This window comes from Rhinopithecus bieti, unplaced genomic scaffold (genome assembly GCF_001698545.2).
Source record: "Rhinopithecus bieti isolate Rb0 unplaced genomic scaffold, ASM169854v2 scaffold_41913, whole genome shotgun sequence".
NCBI classification, from domain to species: Eukaryota; Metazoa; Chordata; class Mammalia; order Primates; family Cercopithecidae; genus Rhinopithecus; species Rhinopithecus bieti.
In genome coordinates, this window is record NW_016818964.1 from 2,186,789 (window position 1) to 2,201,592 (window position 14,804).

At 41.2% G+C, this 14,804-nt stretch overlaps 1 protein-coding gene across 1 annotated transcript in view; it reads left to right on the plus strand.

The window, feature by feature from the left end:
- The window catches only part of UNC79 (unc-79 subunit of NALCN channel complex), a 251,871-nt gene that overhangs the window by 102,661 nt on the left and 134,406 nt on the right, over positions 1-14,804 (plus strand). Inside the window, exons 14-19 of the mRNA XM_017857864.1 lie at positions 2,234-2,424; positions 3,031-3,154; positions 5,728-5,868; positions 8,840-9,061; positions 11,167-11,394; positions 13,186-13,327. Of these exons, the coding sequence (XP_017713353.1) occupies positions 2,234-2,424; positions 3,031-3,154; positions 5,728-5,868; positions 8,840-9,061; positions 11,167-11,394; positions 13,186-13,327 (1,048 nt within the window). The remainder of the gene's footprint in view (positions 1-2,233; positions 2,425-3,030; positions 3,155-5,727; positions 5,869-8,839; positions 9,062-11,166; positions 11,395-13,185; positions 13,328-14,804) is intronic.

Genomic DNA, 14,804 nt, shown 5'->3' on the forward strand with positions numbered 1-14,804 from the left:
TAGGTGCTTAAGGGAGGATGGGGGAATGGATGATTATTTGTCTGGAGAGTCTGCAGTGTTTACATGTCCAGGCTGAGGCCCAGGACAATTACAATTTAAGTTTTGCTTCTTAAGTGCAGGACAGTCCCTTTTCCAGTGTCCTGGCATTTTATAGTATCTGCAAGCATCTTTTGAAGGGGAGGTTTTGGGATTGGTAAGAAGGATTGGGGGGGGGGGTTGGCTTTAGGTTATTCCCAAGGCCACATTTATGTTTTTGTAAAGACTCAGTAAAGCCAGGACATTTATTTATTTTTTAAAAATATTTATTTATTTATTTAATATGGGGTCTCGCTCTGTGGCCTAGGCTGGAGTACAATAGCACAACCATAGCTCACTGCAGCCTCAAACTTCTGGCTCAGTCGATCCTCCCGCCTCAGCCTCCCGAGTAGATGGAACTACAGGTGCATACCACCATGCCCAATAATTTAAAAAAAATTTGTTTAGAGACAGGGTCTCACTATGCTGCTCAGGCTGGTCTTGAACTCCTGGCCTCAGGAGATCCTTTTGCCTCAGCCTAGAACAGTTATTTTTAATTCTTCAAAGAACTGGGTGGTGGCCTCAGCAGTAGCATTAAGGGATTGGCCTGCCCATCCAACTGCACTATTTTGAAATTGCCCCTTTATGTCAGAGAGAAGATTTCCAACTGATGTGGAAACCAAAAGATTCCTGCGTTCCAGGGCTTCTGAATTTAGAGTTGTGTGCCTTTGGAATGTTTTTATAAATCTTTTAACAGAGCCTTTAGGATAAATTCCTGCCCTCTGAGCACATCATTCCACTTCAGCCCATTGACCTGTAGAGGGAAGTCTTCCATAATATCTCCTATGAGACTGAACTATCAGCCTCCCACTGGGCCATGTGCAGGAGGAAGGTGGTGAAGGGGAGTTTATAGTGGGTGTAGATTTAAATTGTTGTTGTAAATCTGATTTCTGTTGTTTAATTTCATTAAGGAAGCCTTTTAGGCTAGCTGTGATACTTTTTGTGCCCTTCTTTCAATTTCATCCTCCCCTGTAGGTAATTAGGACATTTGTTTAGGGTAAGTGCGCTCTAAAAATCCTTTTAAATATGAAAGCTTTTCTAACCCAAAAGATTTGCCATCTGACCATTGACAATTTAGGGTTTCCAAAAGCAGGGTTGTTCCAAAATACGATTCAAAACCAATAAGCCTTTATATGGCTTGACCATAAACTACGTAGCCAAAAAAAACTTCAGTAATGATATATTTCAGAATCTTAATGTTATTAGTGCTGATTCTTTTCTCTCTGTACCTGTAACTAACAACAACACAACAGAAATTCCAGAAATATAGTCACTTCCTAAAAATATTTAGTCAATTGTCTAGGATTTTGGTCAATACGGCACCAAATAGATATTGGAACTTTAAAATAGAATTGATTGATTTTTCAGAATAATCTGGAATTCTAGATGTAATAAACATTTAAAATAGGATTCATTTAAATTAAGGTAATTTCTCACACATCTTGTGTTATTTGGTAAAGACTCAGGACCAGTTTAACCTTTGTTACACTGATATTTAGAATATACGATCTCTAACCTCAGGATTATGAACAACCTAAGTCTGTAAATTCATGATTTTAACCTTTTCCTGCTCTTAAAAATTAATATACTATCTTAATTAGTTTAAAAGCCAGTCCTTTTATTCACAGATTCAACTATCTTTAGAGTGTTCTTAGGAGAAAATTGTGGCAGAGTATGCAGCATAGGGTAAAAAGAGCACTGTGTACTACCGTATTTCCTGTAATGAAAAATCTGCAGCACAAAGCATGCAGTAGTAGAAAACTGTGTTCTTCTGAAGCACAGGCGTAACGTGCATGTTGTAATGGATTTATCAGACTTTAGGAATAAGAAAGCTCTAATAGTATGCTCATCCTGTTGGGAATAAATCTTTGGAATTTTAATTCACATGTGATTTGGAAAATCTACAGTAGAATCATCAAAAATTCAATCCGTAATCAATATTTGAGCCTATTGGTAACTATGTTTTCCTTTCTGTAACTGATGGATCCTGGTGGTTTGCTGTCTTACGAATCAATCTCACACTGAAGATTCTTGGCCGAGGACTCAGACATGATGGATTGTGGCCTTTCTCTGTACCCATTGCCTTAGGAAGTCCTTGAGTATAATTGTAACCAGTGTGTTTCATTCTTTTCCCCTGTGGGTGTGGAAACCCCTTCAGGTTGGTGGCTACTGGGATAAGTCCTGTAGCACAGTGACTCAGCTGAAGGAAGGTCTCAATCGAATCCTCTGCCTGATCCCCTATAATGTGATCAGTCAATCTGTCTGGGAGTGTATTATGCCGGAATGGCTGGAAGCCATCAGAACAGAAGTCCCAGATAATCAGTTAAAAGAATTCAGGGAAGTATTAAGGTGGGTAAGTAGTTTAATGAAATCACTGCAATTATAATCATACCTAATGTTTGTTGAGCATGTACTGTATGCCTGTCACCCTACTAAGCATTTTATATCATCTCATTTACTTTTTAACAACCCTGTAGAGAAACTTGAAGCCCCAACATGAAATAGCTGCAATACCTCAACCGAAGATGATTTGGCATTGTCCCAAAAAGATTTTGTTCTTGTGGAATAGTAAATAGATAAAAACAGATGTTTGCTTATTTTGAAATTTTCAGATATAATTATAATTGGTGGGATGTGGTGGGAAAGTGCAAAGGGAAACTGTTTTAGATGCTAGGGAGCAATGCTAATGCCTTAGAAATGCAATTCCTTCTGTTAAACCTAATATGAGGAAGAACAGTAATGTTATTAACAACCATATGAATTATTTATAAGACCTCTATTTCAATGACAAACTTCTCTTATAGTAAAGTGAAACATGCTGATAACAGTTCAGAACACAAACTAATCTAAAAGACTTGGCTTTCCAAATAGGGAATAGCTAGAATGACATTGGTGGCATTAGTACAACCCGATCTATGCCCATTGGTCATTTACTTGTGTTGCTCTGCTTTCCAGCAAAATGTTTGACATTGAACTCTGTCCTCTGCCTTTCTCAATGGAGGAGATGTTTGGTTTTATTAGTTGTCGGTTTACAGGATACCCCTCATCTGTGCAGGAGCAAGCTTTACTATGGCTTCATGTAAGTGAATAATACTTTCGATCATTTTAGGAAATAATTCTTAGCTTACAAGCTTTAGATTCCTGGGTCGAGGGGGTGGGAGTTGTAGCAAAGAGTTCATAAGTCCCTATGTTTGCCAAGAAAGAATATTTCCTATCCATAGATAAATGAGTAAATTTCAAATATATGTTGCTCTAGTTGTGGGTAATAACATATAAATATATAAATTGTGCAATAATATTACTGAATTCATAGTAGCTTGAGGTCCTTTTGTATTTTTCCATCAATGGCTATTAAAAGTATAATAGTTGTCTTGTGGGATTCTGCTAAATCTTTGATATTAAACAGGTCCTTTACTTGGAAAGATGGGGAAGGATTTAGTGACTAGTTCGTGCTGTTCTCTCAGCCTGGGATGACTTTCTCTTGTGTCTCTATTTGTGAACTCCAACCTACCTTTTAAAGTTCATCTCAAAAATTATCCCCTATGTGAAGTTTTCTGCTACTTCAAGCCCTCATCTTCCCAGGTTCTCTGTGTGAATTTGGTTCTATTTCTGTCTCACAGTTTTTGTCTCTCTCTCCACCTGATTACAACCTCCTGAGTACAAGGGCCAGGTCTTACTCATTTCTGTATTTATAAACCTCTTCATCCTCTCCTCCTAGAATATAGCACATGCTTTGTATTTAAAAGTGGATGTTCAGGGCTGGGTGCGGTGGCTTATGCCTGTAATCCCAGCATTTTGGGAGGCCGAGGTGGGTGGATCACAAGGTCAGGAATTCAAGACCAGCCTGGCCAAGATGGTGAAATCCTATCTCTACTAAAAATACAAAAAATTAGCCAGGCATGGTGGCGGGTACCTGTAATCCCAGCTACTTGGGAGGCTGAGGCAGAGAATTGCTTGAATCCAGGAGGCAGAGGTTTCAGTGAGCCGAGACCGCACCACTGCACTCCAGCCTGGACAACAGAGTGAGACTCTGTCTCAAAAAAAAAAAAAAAAAAGAAAGTGGATGTTCAATTAAAGTTTATTAAATTGACTTGAATACCTGATATGAAGTTTGGGCAGTTTTAGACAATGAGGACAGAATCAATGTTTAGGTTAACTACAGGTACAGATACATTTCTGTGTCATGCAAGGATAGGATTCCATAAGCTCTTCAAGTTGTAAAGATGCCTTTCTGGGTTCGAAACTGAAGAGCAATATTCTTCACATTTGACAAAGAGTAAAGAGACCATTTTTTAAAAAGTCAAAATTTGGACCAGCTCGGTAGCTCACACCTGTAATCCCAGCACTTTGGGAGGCGAAGGTGAGTGGATCACTCGAGCTCAGGAGTTCAAGACCAGTCTGGCCAACATGGCCAAAGCCCATCTCTACAAAAAATACCAAAATTAGCTGGATGTGATGATGCATATCTGTAGTCCCAGCTACTTGGGAGGCTGAGCCAGGAGAATCTCTTGAGCCCAGGAGATCGAGGCTGCAATGAGCTATGATCAGGCCACTGCACTCCAGCCTGGGCAACAGAGTGAGACCCTGTCTCATAAAAAAAAAAAAAGTCAACTTTGGGATTTAGAATTTTAACCATTTATTCCCAAACGGATTTCAGTAAGGTAATTCTCCGTTTAAGAAAGCCAGTCTTCCTACAGATGGCTGGATGTTGCCTCAGTTACCCAGTTGCACAGCCCTTACACTGTTCTCCTTGGGGATGAGCCCATACAGCTTTGTCCCCCGTCTAGCTACAGCAGCAACATTTACACGTTTTACGGACTGGGCTTTCATCCAACCTTGATTTATAAGACAGAGTGCTGCAGCTGAAGGAGGTTTTCCAGCCTTGGTCTATTTGGAGGATAGAGTGGACACTATTAGAGGTTAGAGTTGAGGTTAGAGTTGACTCATTTATAATTAATTGTGGAAACACATGCAAGAGCTCCTGTGGGCCAGGCACTGGAATAGAAACTGGAATAAAAATGGGACCAGAAATAGTCCTTTCTGCATACTTCCTTTCTTTAAGCAGCTCTCAGTGGGAGGGATAGGATTAGATAATTAAACAGAAGAAAAAGTAATAATTGCTCTAATAAAGGTATATATAAAGGTCAAGAAAGCAGAGAACAGGGATGGATTAATTCTGTCTGAAGGAAGAAGGCATTTTTTTTTTTCCAGGAAATTAATGACAGAGAAGGTGACTTGATTTGGGCCCAGACTGACACCAAGTTGTACCAGACAGCAAGATGGGATGGGTCATTGAGATCAGAGTGGGGATGGACTGGAGAAGCATTGCTAGTCCAGGAGAAAGGTGGGGACCTGAGGCACTAGCGGTGGGTATGGAGAGTGGGGGACAGCGTCAAGAGAAACTGAGAAGTGTTAGTAGAAAGAACATGGTGACCTGTTGGATGCTGGGGGTGAGGAAAGGAGAAAGTTCAATGATAACTTTGATTTTCTTAGTATGAAAATTGGAGGATGACTGTGTTGATAGAACACATGCAAGGCTAAATATCCTCATGGTCAATGATTTGCTTTGGAAAAAGAAGGCTAAATGTAGCTTTTTTGAGTTTTAAAATTTACATGTGTTTTTTGGGGGATATATGCCTTTTTTTCCCCTAGGTATTATCGGAGTTGGATATCATGGTTCCACTTCAACTCCTAATAAGTATGTTTTCTGATGGAGTTAATTCGGTCAAAGAGCTGGCAAATCAAAGAAAATCAAGAGTCAGTGAACTGGCGGGGAACCTTGCATCTCGAAGGGTAATTATTGCCACATTTGTTCTTGTCTTACTTTTAAAAATTTTGAAAACCCTTGTCAGTTATCCTAAGCCTGAAAGTACTGTCATAAGAAACCAAAAATGTGTTTTCCTCCCATCTTGCTGTGTTCATCTTTTAAGTGCATTAGATAGTCACATTTGTTTGGTATAGTATATAATCAGTAAGTTATTGAGTTTTCATTTTCTTTTTAATTGCTTTGAATTTGAGCTCTCTCCCTTGATGAAAAGAGTAACTTTTGGTAACATTCCATTTTATGAGTCTCCTGCTGAATAAGAATTTTTTACCAGCTCCTAGGCAGATCAGTGCTTCACTTTGGGGTAAGGAGTTTGGCAGAAGTTTGGATGATTTTTTTTCCTTGTCTTTTGGTAAGATACGATCAACTAGTGGTGAACGTGAGGGATGCTGTCACTGTGAACCAACTGAGCCCACTTTCTTGACCCCTTTGCGTCACTGTAGATGAGAAAAGTCAACATAGTCTGGTCTAAAGTGTATACAAACTGCTGGACAGCTTTGATTATTTTCTACTTTTTGGTAACATTCCATTTTTATGAGTCTCCTGCTGAATAAGAATTTTTTACCAGCTCCTAGGCAGATCAGTGCTTCACTTTGGGGGTAAGGAGTTTGGCAGAAGTTTGGATGATTTTTTTTCCTTGTCTTTTGGTAAGATACGATCAACTAGTGGTGAACGTGAGGGATGCTGTCACTGTGAACCAACTGAGCCCACTTTCTTGACCCCTTTGCGTCACTGTAGATGAGAAAAGTCAACATAGTCTGGTCTAAAGTGTATACAAACTGCTGGACAGCTTTGATTATTTTTCTATGGAGGCCTGATAGAGTCTCTGCTGATGTGCTGCTGTTCTCAGGCCGTGAGCAGCTATAGAAAGGTTGACTCTTATTGGATGGTTGGCAGTGGAGGCCTGATCGAGTCTTTGCTGATGTGCTGCTGTTCTCAGGCCGTGAGCAGCTGTAGAAAGGTTGACTCTTATTGGATGGTTGGCAGAAAATGTTCACCACTCTTTCCTTGTCAAGCCTCTCTACAAAATTTCCCCCACTGTATGCCACAGGCCTCCAGCCATTCCACCTGATATCTAGGGATTAAAAAATGGAACATGGTTATGGGTTTGTATTCATCATTTTAAAGAATATCATTACTTATTTTGTCATCTGCCTGATAGGAACCAGCTGCCAACCATCTATACTTTATTTCTTTCTTCCGTAACCTTTAAGATGACATTCCTTTGTGTGGCACTTTATTCTGTGCAATGTGTTCACAATAAACAATATCACAGGGTTGTGTGAGGCAGCCAGGGAAGAACTCATTATCTTCATTTTACAACTGCCTAACCTGATGTTCAGTGAAGTGAAGTGATTTCCTACAGATAACACCATGAATGCTTGGGTATTCTGATTCTTAATGGGGTAATCTTCCTCTTTACCTTAAAAATGGTGTTTGAAGAGCTTTGTGGTGACCACAAAGGTTTTAAGACAGAAAATATCCTAGGTGATAGGTTCAGTCATATCCCAAACCTCAGCATCACTCAATATAACTTTGTAACAAACCTGCACATGTGTCCCCTGATTCTAAAATAAAAATTGAAAAAGAAAAAAAAGAGAGGGAAATATGATTTGAGAGTGATGTACAGATGTGTTAGTCAGGGTCCCGATTCAGAATTTATCCCACATAGTTTAAATGACAGACTTTAATGGAGATTCTTCCTATAGTGTTATGGGAAAGCTTAAAGGAGCTAAAGGAGCAGTACGGGTGGACAAGGCAATCAGAGTCCAGGAACAGTCCAGGAGAAAGTCCTTACACCCCCAGGGCTGAAGGAACAAGGGAGAGAGTTCCTGGAGTACCAAACAGGAGCTGAACTCTAAGAAAGGGCTGGTTGGAGAAGTTATGGAGTGCTAGAGATGCTCCCAGAGATGTAGCACCCAAGTGGGCAGGGAGAAGGGGAAATACTTCTGCCTCTCTCTCCTCCAGCTTTCAGGACTTCTGCTGGTGCCTCCCATTCACTGAACCCAGCCAGGTTTGGTGACTTATGCCTCTAATCCCAGCACTTCGGGAGCTGAAGTGGGAGGACTGCTTGAGTCCAGGAGTTAGAGACCAGCCTGGGCCACATAATGAGACCTTGTCTCTACAAAAAAATTTTCAAAAAATTAGCTGGACCTGGTGGTGCATGCCTGTAGTCCCAGCTACTTGGGAGGCTGAGGTGGGAGGATCGCTTGAGCCTAGGAGGTCGAGCCTGCAGTGAGCCATGATCATGCCACTGCACTCCAGCCTGGGCAAGAGAGCAAGACTCTGTCCCAAAACAAAACAATGACAAAAAAAATCCAAAGAATAAAAACCATTGACTTAACCCAGCTGGAAGCTAGGCAGCAAAGGAGCCAGAGGAGACTCAGTCCACGACTTCTTGGGCATAGAGTAGGGCCAAGGAGGTAGTGAAGTTCTGAGTGGGGGTTGAGTGGACAAATGGAGAATAACCAGTATAAAAGGTTTGTCATATATTGTTGACCCATAATAGTTTAATACTTGTAATCCCCAGAGACCATCTTTTAACCAATCGTGTCAATCTGAGATTCTGTGCTTCTGATTCTAAACATTATCTTGCAATATTTTACTTTTGTAAATTCTCATTTTCCAGGGTACAGTTTTCAGTATATTCAAACAATCTGGTCTAAATGGACATGTTTGATGGGTTGAAAAATGTAATGGCAGATGCCTTCATTCTTCAGCATGTTGATGTCACTTCCTGACAACTAGGAAGTTTGAGTGGTTTTATTTTTTGTTTTTATATATTGAGAGACTCCTTAGTATTTGGAGGTACTAATGCCATCGGTTAAGGAAGGAAATAAGTGTGACAGTTGGAAATACCTTCCATAGAGTCCCCAAATATTTTACACAGCCATTTGAGCTTCTGTGAATTCATTTCTGTGTTGCCATTCTTTCTTGTAGGTGAGTGTTGCCTCTGATCCTGGTCGACGAGTTCAGCACAATATGCTCAGTCCATTTCATAGTCCTTTCCAGAGTCCGTTTCGGAGTCCTATGCGTAGTCCGTTTCGTAGCCCTTTCAAGAATTTTGGACACCCAGGAGGAAGGACTATTGACTTTGATTGTGAAGATGATGAAATGAATCTAAATTGTTTCATCCTCATGTTTGATCTTCTCCTGAAGCAGGTAGCTGAAGCATGAGCTTCCTTTAGTTCAGAGGTGAAGAATGAGAGAAAGCGTTGTACAGCAGTTCTTTCCATGTGTTGGGCATCTCCACACTTAACCGAAATGATGCAGCATCACCCAAGACCTTTTGCAAACTCCTTTGGGGATTTCCCAGAGAGTCTGAAAACTACTTATGTGAATATCTGCAGTGGTGTTGACATATGAGAATGGATTGAATTTTAGAAACACCCTAGCGTCATTAGAATTGATTCTGTTAACTAAATTGCAGGAACAAAAAGTATGATACTATTGTTGGGAGGGGCAAGGTACAACTCTATAGTGATGAAGCTAATTTTAATATATTTTATACATTGATTTTTAAAGTTAATTTTAAAAGAGAAGTTAAAAAGGTTTTGATGAGAACATTTCTTTTTAACCTTTTATTTTGAAACAATTTCAGATTTGCAGAACAGTTACAAGAATACTATAAAGAATTTCCAAATACTCCTCCCTGCAATTCTCCAGATGTGAACATTTACCACATCTGCTTCTCTCTCTTTCTCTGCATGTGTATGCATTTATTTTTTAATAGATTGTTTGAGACTAAATTGCAGACATGATGTCCTTTTATCTCTGAACACTTCAGAGTGTATTTTCTAAAAACTAAGGACATTCTCTTACATAAACATAGTACAGTTATCAAAATCAGGAAATTAATATTGCTGTAGTGCTACTATATAACTTACAGAAATTATCAATGTTAAAAATTGATATAATAATAGTAATATCTTTATAGCAAGAGAAGAAAGCCTGGCTTTGATTAAGGAACAATCTAGAAGCACTCATTGCAATTATATGTACTGTTTCCTTTGTCTTCTTTAATCTAGGACAGCTCCTCCATCTTTATCTTTCACATCCTTGACTTTTAAAAAAAAATTTTTTAAAATTTTTGTGGGTACCTCGTGGGTGTCTATACTTATGGGGCCTTGGCATTTTTGAAGAGTATAGTCTGGTTATTTTGTGGACTCTCCCTCGATTTGAGTTTGCCTGATGCTTCCTTATGAATTAATTTGGGTCATGCATTTTTTGGTAGGAAGACCACAGATGTGATGTTACATCCTTTGTAATGCATCATGTCAGCAGGCGTAAGATATAATAATGTCCCATTACTGCGATGATAACGTCAGTCACCTTAACCAAGTGACCAAAATCTGTCAGATTTTTCTGTGATAAAGTCACTATTTTCCCTTTTGTAACTAATAAGTAATTTGTAAATACCTTATGGATTTCCTATTTATTTATCAGACTTTCATCCACTAGTTTTAGCATCAATGGATGATTCATCAATTATTACTATCATGACAGTCAAGTGATAATTTTCCAATTCCATCATTTCTTCTAAATGTATTCGCCGGTACTCTACTGATGGAATAGTTTCTCCTTCTTTCCCATTTATGTGTTTATTTATTTATCTACTTACTCCCGCAGTGCCCATGGATTTTTATGTTATTTGTTGAGTTATAATCTGTCACTGTGATTCTGTATCTTGATGCTCGTGTTCCACAATTGGCCAGTGGGCATCTTTTCAAGCTGGCTCCTGTGTTCTTTTGGCACGTCCACATCATTCCGTGAACTCTTCCTTAATTTCTGGTGCGACAAGATGTTCCGGGCTCATCTTATATTTTCCTAGCCCCAGCCCTGGAATTCAGCCATTTCTCCAAGGAGCCCTGGTTCCTTTTAGCAGCTCATGGTATTTAGAAACCAAGATCTGGACTCTAGGTGAGGAGGAGCATTTTTCAAATGTGTAAAATCTCACAAACCGATGAGCCAAAAACAACAACAGCTCTCTTTTAAATGTCCTATGTGATTTTTAAAATAATTCTGATTGCTTCGTCTTGTGTTTATATTCCTTCTAGAAAAACCCATGGACAGCAATGTATATTCATGGTCTTGAAGCCTATATTGTCTTTAAACAATTCAATATTGCTGTCAGTTAGTGAAAATTATCCCCAAGTAGTGTGCCAATGGAATATTGGACAAATGGATCAAACTCCTTCTTCTTCTTCTTCTTTTTTTTTTTCCTGTGTGTGTGTGTGTGTGTGTGTCCTTTTTTCGATGTCTTTCAGATGGAGTTACAAGATGATGGAATCACGATGGGTTTAGAGCACAGCTTATCAAAGGATATTATTTCTATTATAAACAATGTCTTCCAAGCCCCCTGGGGGGGATCCCACACCTGCCAGAAGGACGAAAAAGCAATCGAGTGCAACTTATGTCAGTCTAGTATCCTCTGCTATCAGCTTGCTTGTGAACTCCTGGAGAGACTAGCTCCCAAAGAAGAAAGCCGGCTGGTGGTAAGCAGTTGAAGAAACAAGATGACCCATGTATAATATCATTAAAGACTGCAGTAGCTGATGTAATGGAGTCTTCCTCCAGCATCATCTTAGACTCCATGCTGGGTTGTACGTGAGACTATGTTAAAAGAAACTTTTCCCATTGCTTCTGCCAACTCAGGCTCTTGGAAAGGGATACAAACTGGAGCCACACTATACAGAATTCTATTAAGTGGCTTGAGTGAGGGTTGTAGTGCCTCCATTCATATGGTTTCATGCATTACCAGTATTCTTGAAAGAACTTTTATCACAAAGTTATATTACAAAGTTTAAGTGACAATGAATACTGTAGATTTTTTTTTTTTTTTTTTTTTTTTGAGAGAGTATCTCATTCTGTCTCCTAGGCTGGAGTGCAGTGGCTCAGTCATGCTCACTGCAACCTTTGCCTCCTAGGCTCAGGTGATTCTCCCACCTCAGCCCCCCAAGCAGCTGGGACTACAGGCACCCACTACCATGCCTGGCTAATTTTTAAATTATTTTTTGTGGAGACGGGGTTTTGCCATGTTGCCCAGTTGATCTTGAACTCCTGAGCTCAAGTGATTCACCCTCCTCGGCCTCCCAAAGTGCTGGGATTACAGGTGTGAGCCACCACACCTGGCCAAATGTATGCATTTTTAAATTGTTTCTCCAGCTAGCTGTTGACAGACACTTGGGTTGCCATAACTTGCTGTCTGTAACTCACATGTTATAGCAGTTTCTCGCTCCTAAAAATTTGACTACCCTGGACAAGCAGTATTTGTGTCTTTAAATTTTTTAAAATTTATTTATTTATTTATTATTATTATTATTATTATTATTATTTTTAGAGATAGGGTCTTGCCCTGTCACCTAGGAGTGCAGTGGTGGGATCATGAATAGCTGCAGCCTTGAACTCCTGAGTTTAAGGGATCCTCCCACCTCAGCCTCCTGGGTAACTGGGCACAGGCATGCCACCATGCTTGGATAATTTAAAACATTCTTTTAGAGATGAGGTCTCACTGTGTTGCCCAGGCTGGTCTCAAATCCTGCCCTCAAGCAATCCTCCTGCCTCAGCCTCCCAAAGCACTGGGATTCCAGGCATGAACCAGTGCACCTGGCCAGTATTTGCATCTTGTTTTTTGAGATGGAGTCTTGCTCTGTCGCCCAGGCTGATGTGCAGTGGTGTGATCTCAGCTCACTGCAGCCTCCACCTCCTAGGTTCAAGCGATTCTCCTGCCTCAGCCTCCCTAGTAGCTGGGATTACAGGTGTGTGCCACCATGCCCGGCTAATTTCTGTATTTTTAGTAGAGACGGGGTTTCACCATGTTGGTCAGCCTGGACTCGAACTCCTGACCTTGTGATCCGCCCACCTCGGCCTCCCAAAGTGCTGGGATTATAGGCGTGAGCCACGGTGCCCAGTCATTTGCATCTTAATATAGCTCTGTGAACCCCTTATTATTCCTTCCTAATTAAGTCCTGTTATTGAATAACATGCACATGGCTGGGAGTGACTTGAGGTGAGAAAGCAGGCCTAGGAAGATTTAATGATGTTTTTGATCTTCTATATATATTTGAAGTGAAAGAAAATGTTTCAGCAATAGCGGATAGAGCTTTCTTTTCACTGTTCTGGCAATAAGCTCGAGGTCTTTTGGGGTGTGGTGCCTTGGCCTCTGGCCTCAGCAGCATGGGGCCCAGGACACAGCAGGTGTGCAGTCCAGCTTTGCTGAGCTGAGCAAACTGTTCCTGACACCCCTCCAGGGCTGCTTACCTGGCTGCCTGTCCTGTTTATTTCAGGAGCCCACAGACAGCCTTGAGGATAGCCTCCTTTCTTCCAGACCAGAGTTTATCATAGGCCCTGAAGGGGAGGAGGAGGAGAATCCTTCAAGCAAGCATGGGGAGAACCCAGGCAATCGCACGGAGCCTGTGGAACGTGCTGGTAGGTGTGCTCTGACTGCTGGGGAGTGTACTGTGTGCACAGGGCCTGATGTTCAAATCACTGGGTTCTTGGTTTAATATCGACTTGGGCAAATTCAGACGTGGTTTCCTTAGTATAGACTTGTGCAGAAGAACATTTCCCAGCAGATTATAAAGTGAACAGATCCATTACAGTTCCCATAGAACCCAGTTCCCTGAGCATCTTTCTGGCAGTAGGTGCCAGTTTTCAATAAAAACTCATCGCCTCCCTACTTACAATGCATGCTGTTCTCTGTGGACCAAGGCTAGGCGCTGACAATCTTGACAGCCACTCAGGGCATCTGGCCAAAGCAGACTGTTTTTGGATAGAAGAATGGGGCTCTGGCGGTTGGGCTGTGCAGGTTGAGCTTGGAGGCTACTTTGTTGGCTCTTAGCTGGGTCTGGGGAGTGGCCTCTTTGTCATTTGTCTCAAGGTTCTTGGGTGGATGCAATGGGGGCAAGCGAGATGGCAGACATGCTCAGGAATCGTACTCTAGCTCCTTTCACATGACGGCATTTAGGGATTTCAGGATGTGACCCCACGTGCCTCTGGGAAAGCCTGATTTCTAGCTCTGGATGGTGGCACTCTGGGGATCTATATGAGACCTGGGCAGATCTGGGCAGCTTTTCAATCTTCCTGCATCCATGATCTGAAAGAGTTGGAATAGCTTGCTCCTGTTTGGGCACAGTGGCTCACGCCTGTAATCCCAGCATTTTGGGAGGCTGAGGCAGGTGGATCACCTGAGGTCGGGAGCTCAAGACCAACCTGACCAACATGGAGAAACCCTGTCTCTACTAAAAATACAAAATTAGCCAAGCGTGGTGGCTCATGCCTGCAATCCCAGCTGCTTTGGAGACTGAGGCAGGAGAATCACTTGAACTGGGGAGGCGGAGGTTGCAGTGAGCCGAGATCGCGCCATTGTGCTCTAACCTGGGCAATAAGAGTGAAACTCTGCTCAAAAAAAAAAAAAAGCTTGCTCCTAGAAGCCCACTCCAGTATCGGGAGGCATGGGCTTGGCATCATTCCTTCAATGAGCAGCAGATATTATTAGGGGACTGTTTTCTGGGGTTCATTGCAACTGTGGAGGTGTCTTATTCAGACGAAAGTAACCCTACAAAATCTTTGGTCAGAACTAACTGCTTCTCCATGGATCATACGAACAGTGAATTGTGTATGAATATCTCAGCTCACACTATTTCATGTCGTAAACCTTAGAATTTGAAGGAATACCTGAGATTGTCTGGTTCTCTGGTTTTCAGTGTGCATTTCTTGGAGCTGTAAAGGCTCGGTGTGATTTCTTTTGGAACATCCTCAATTGGGGCAACCCCTGGGGGAAAGAGGAGGGCAAAATATAAAGACCCAGCAGGCTCCCCACCTTGCTTCTGCCAGATTACTCCGACGACTTGATGCTCTCTTTCGTATGTTGGAGTTCTTTTTTTTTTTTTTTTTTTTTTTTTTT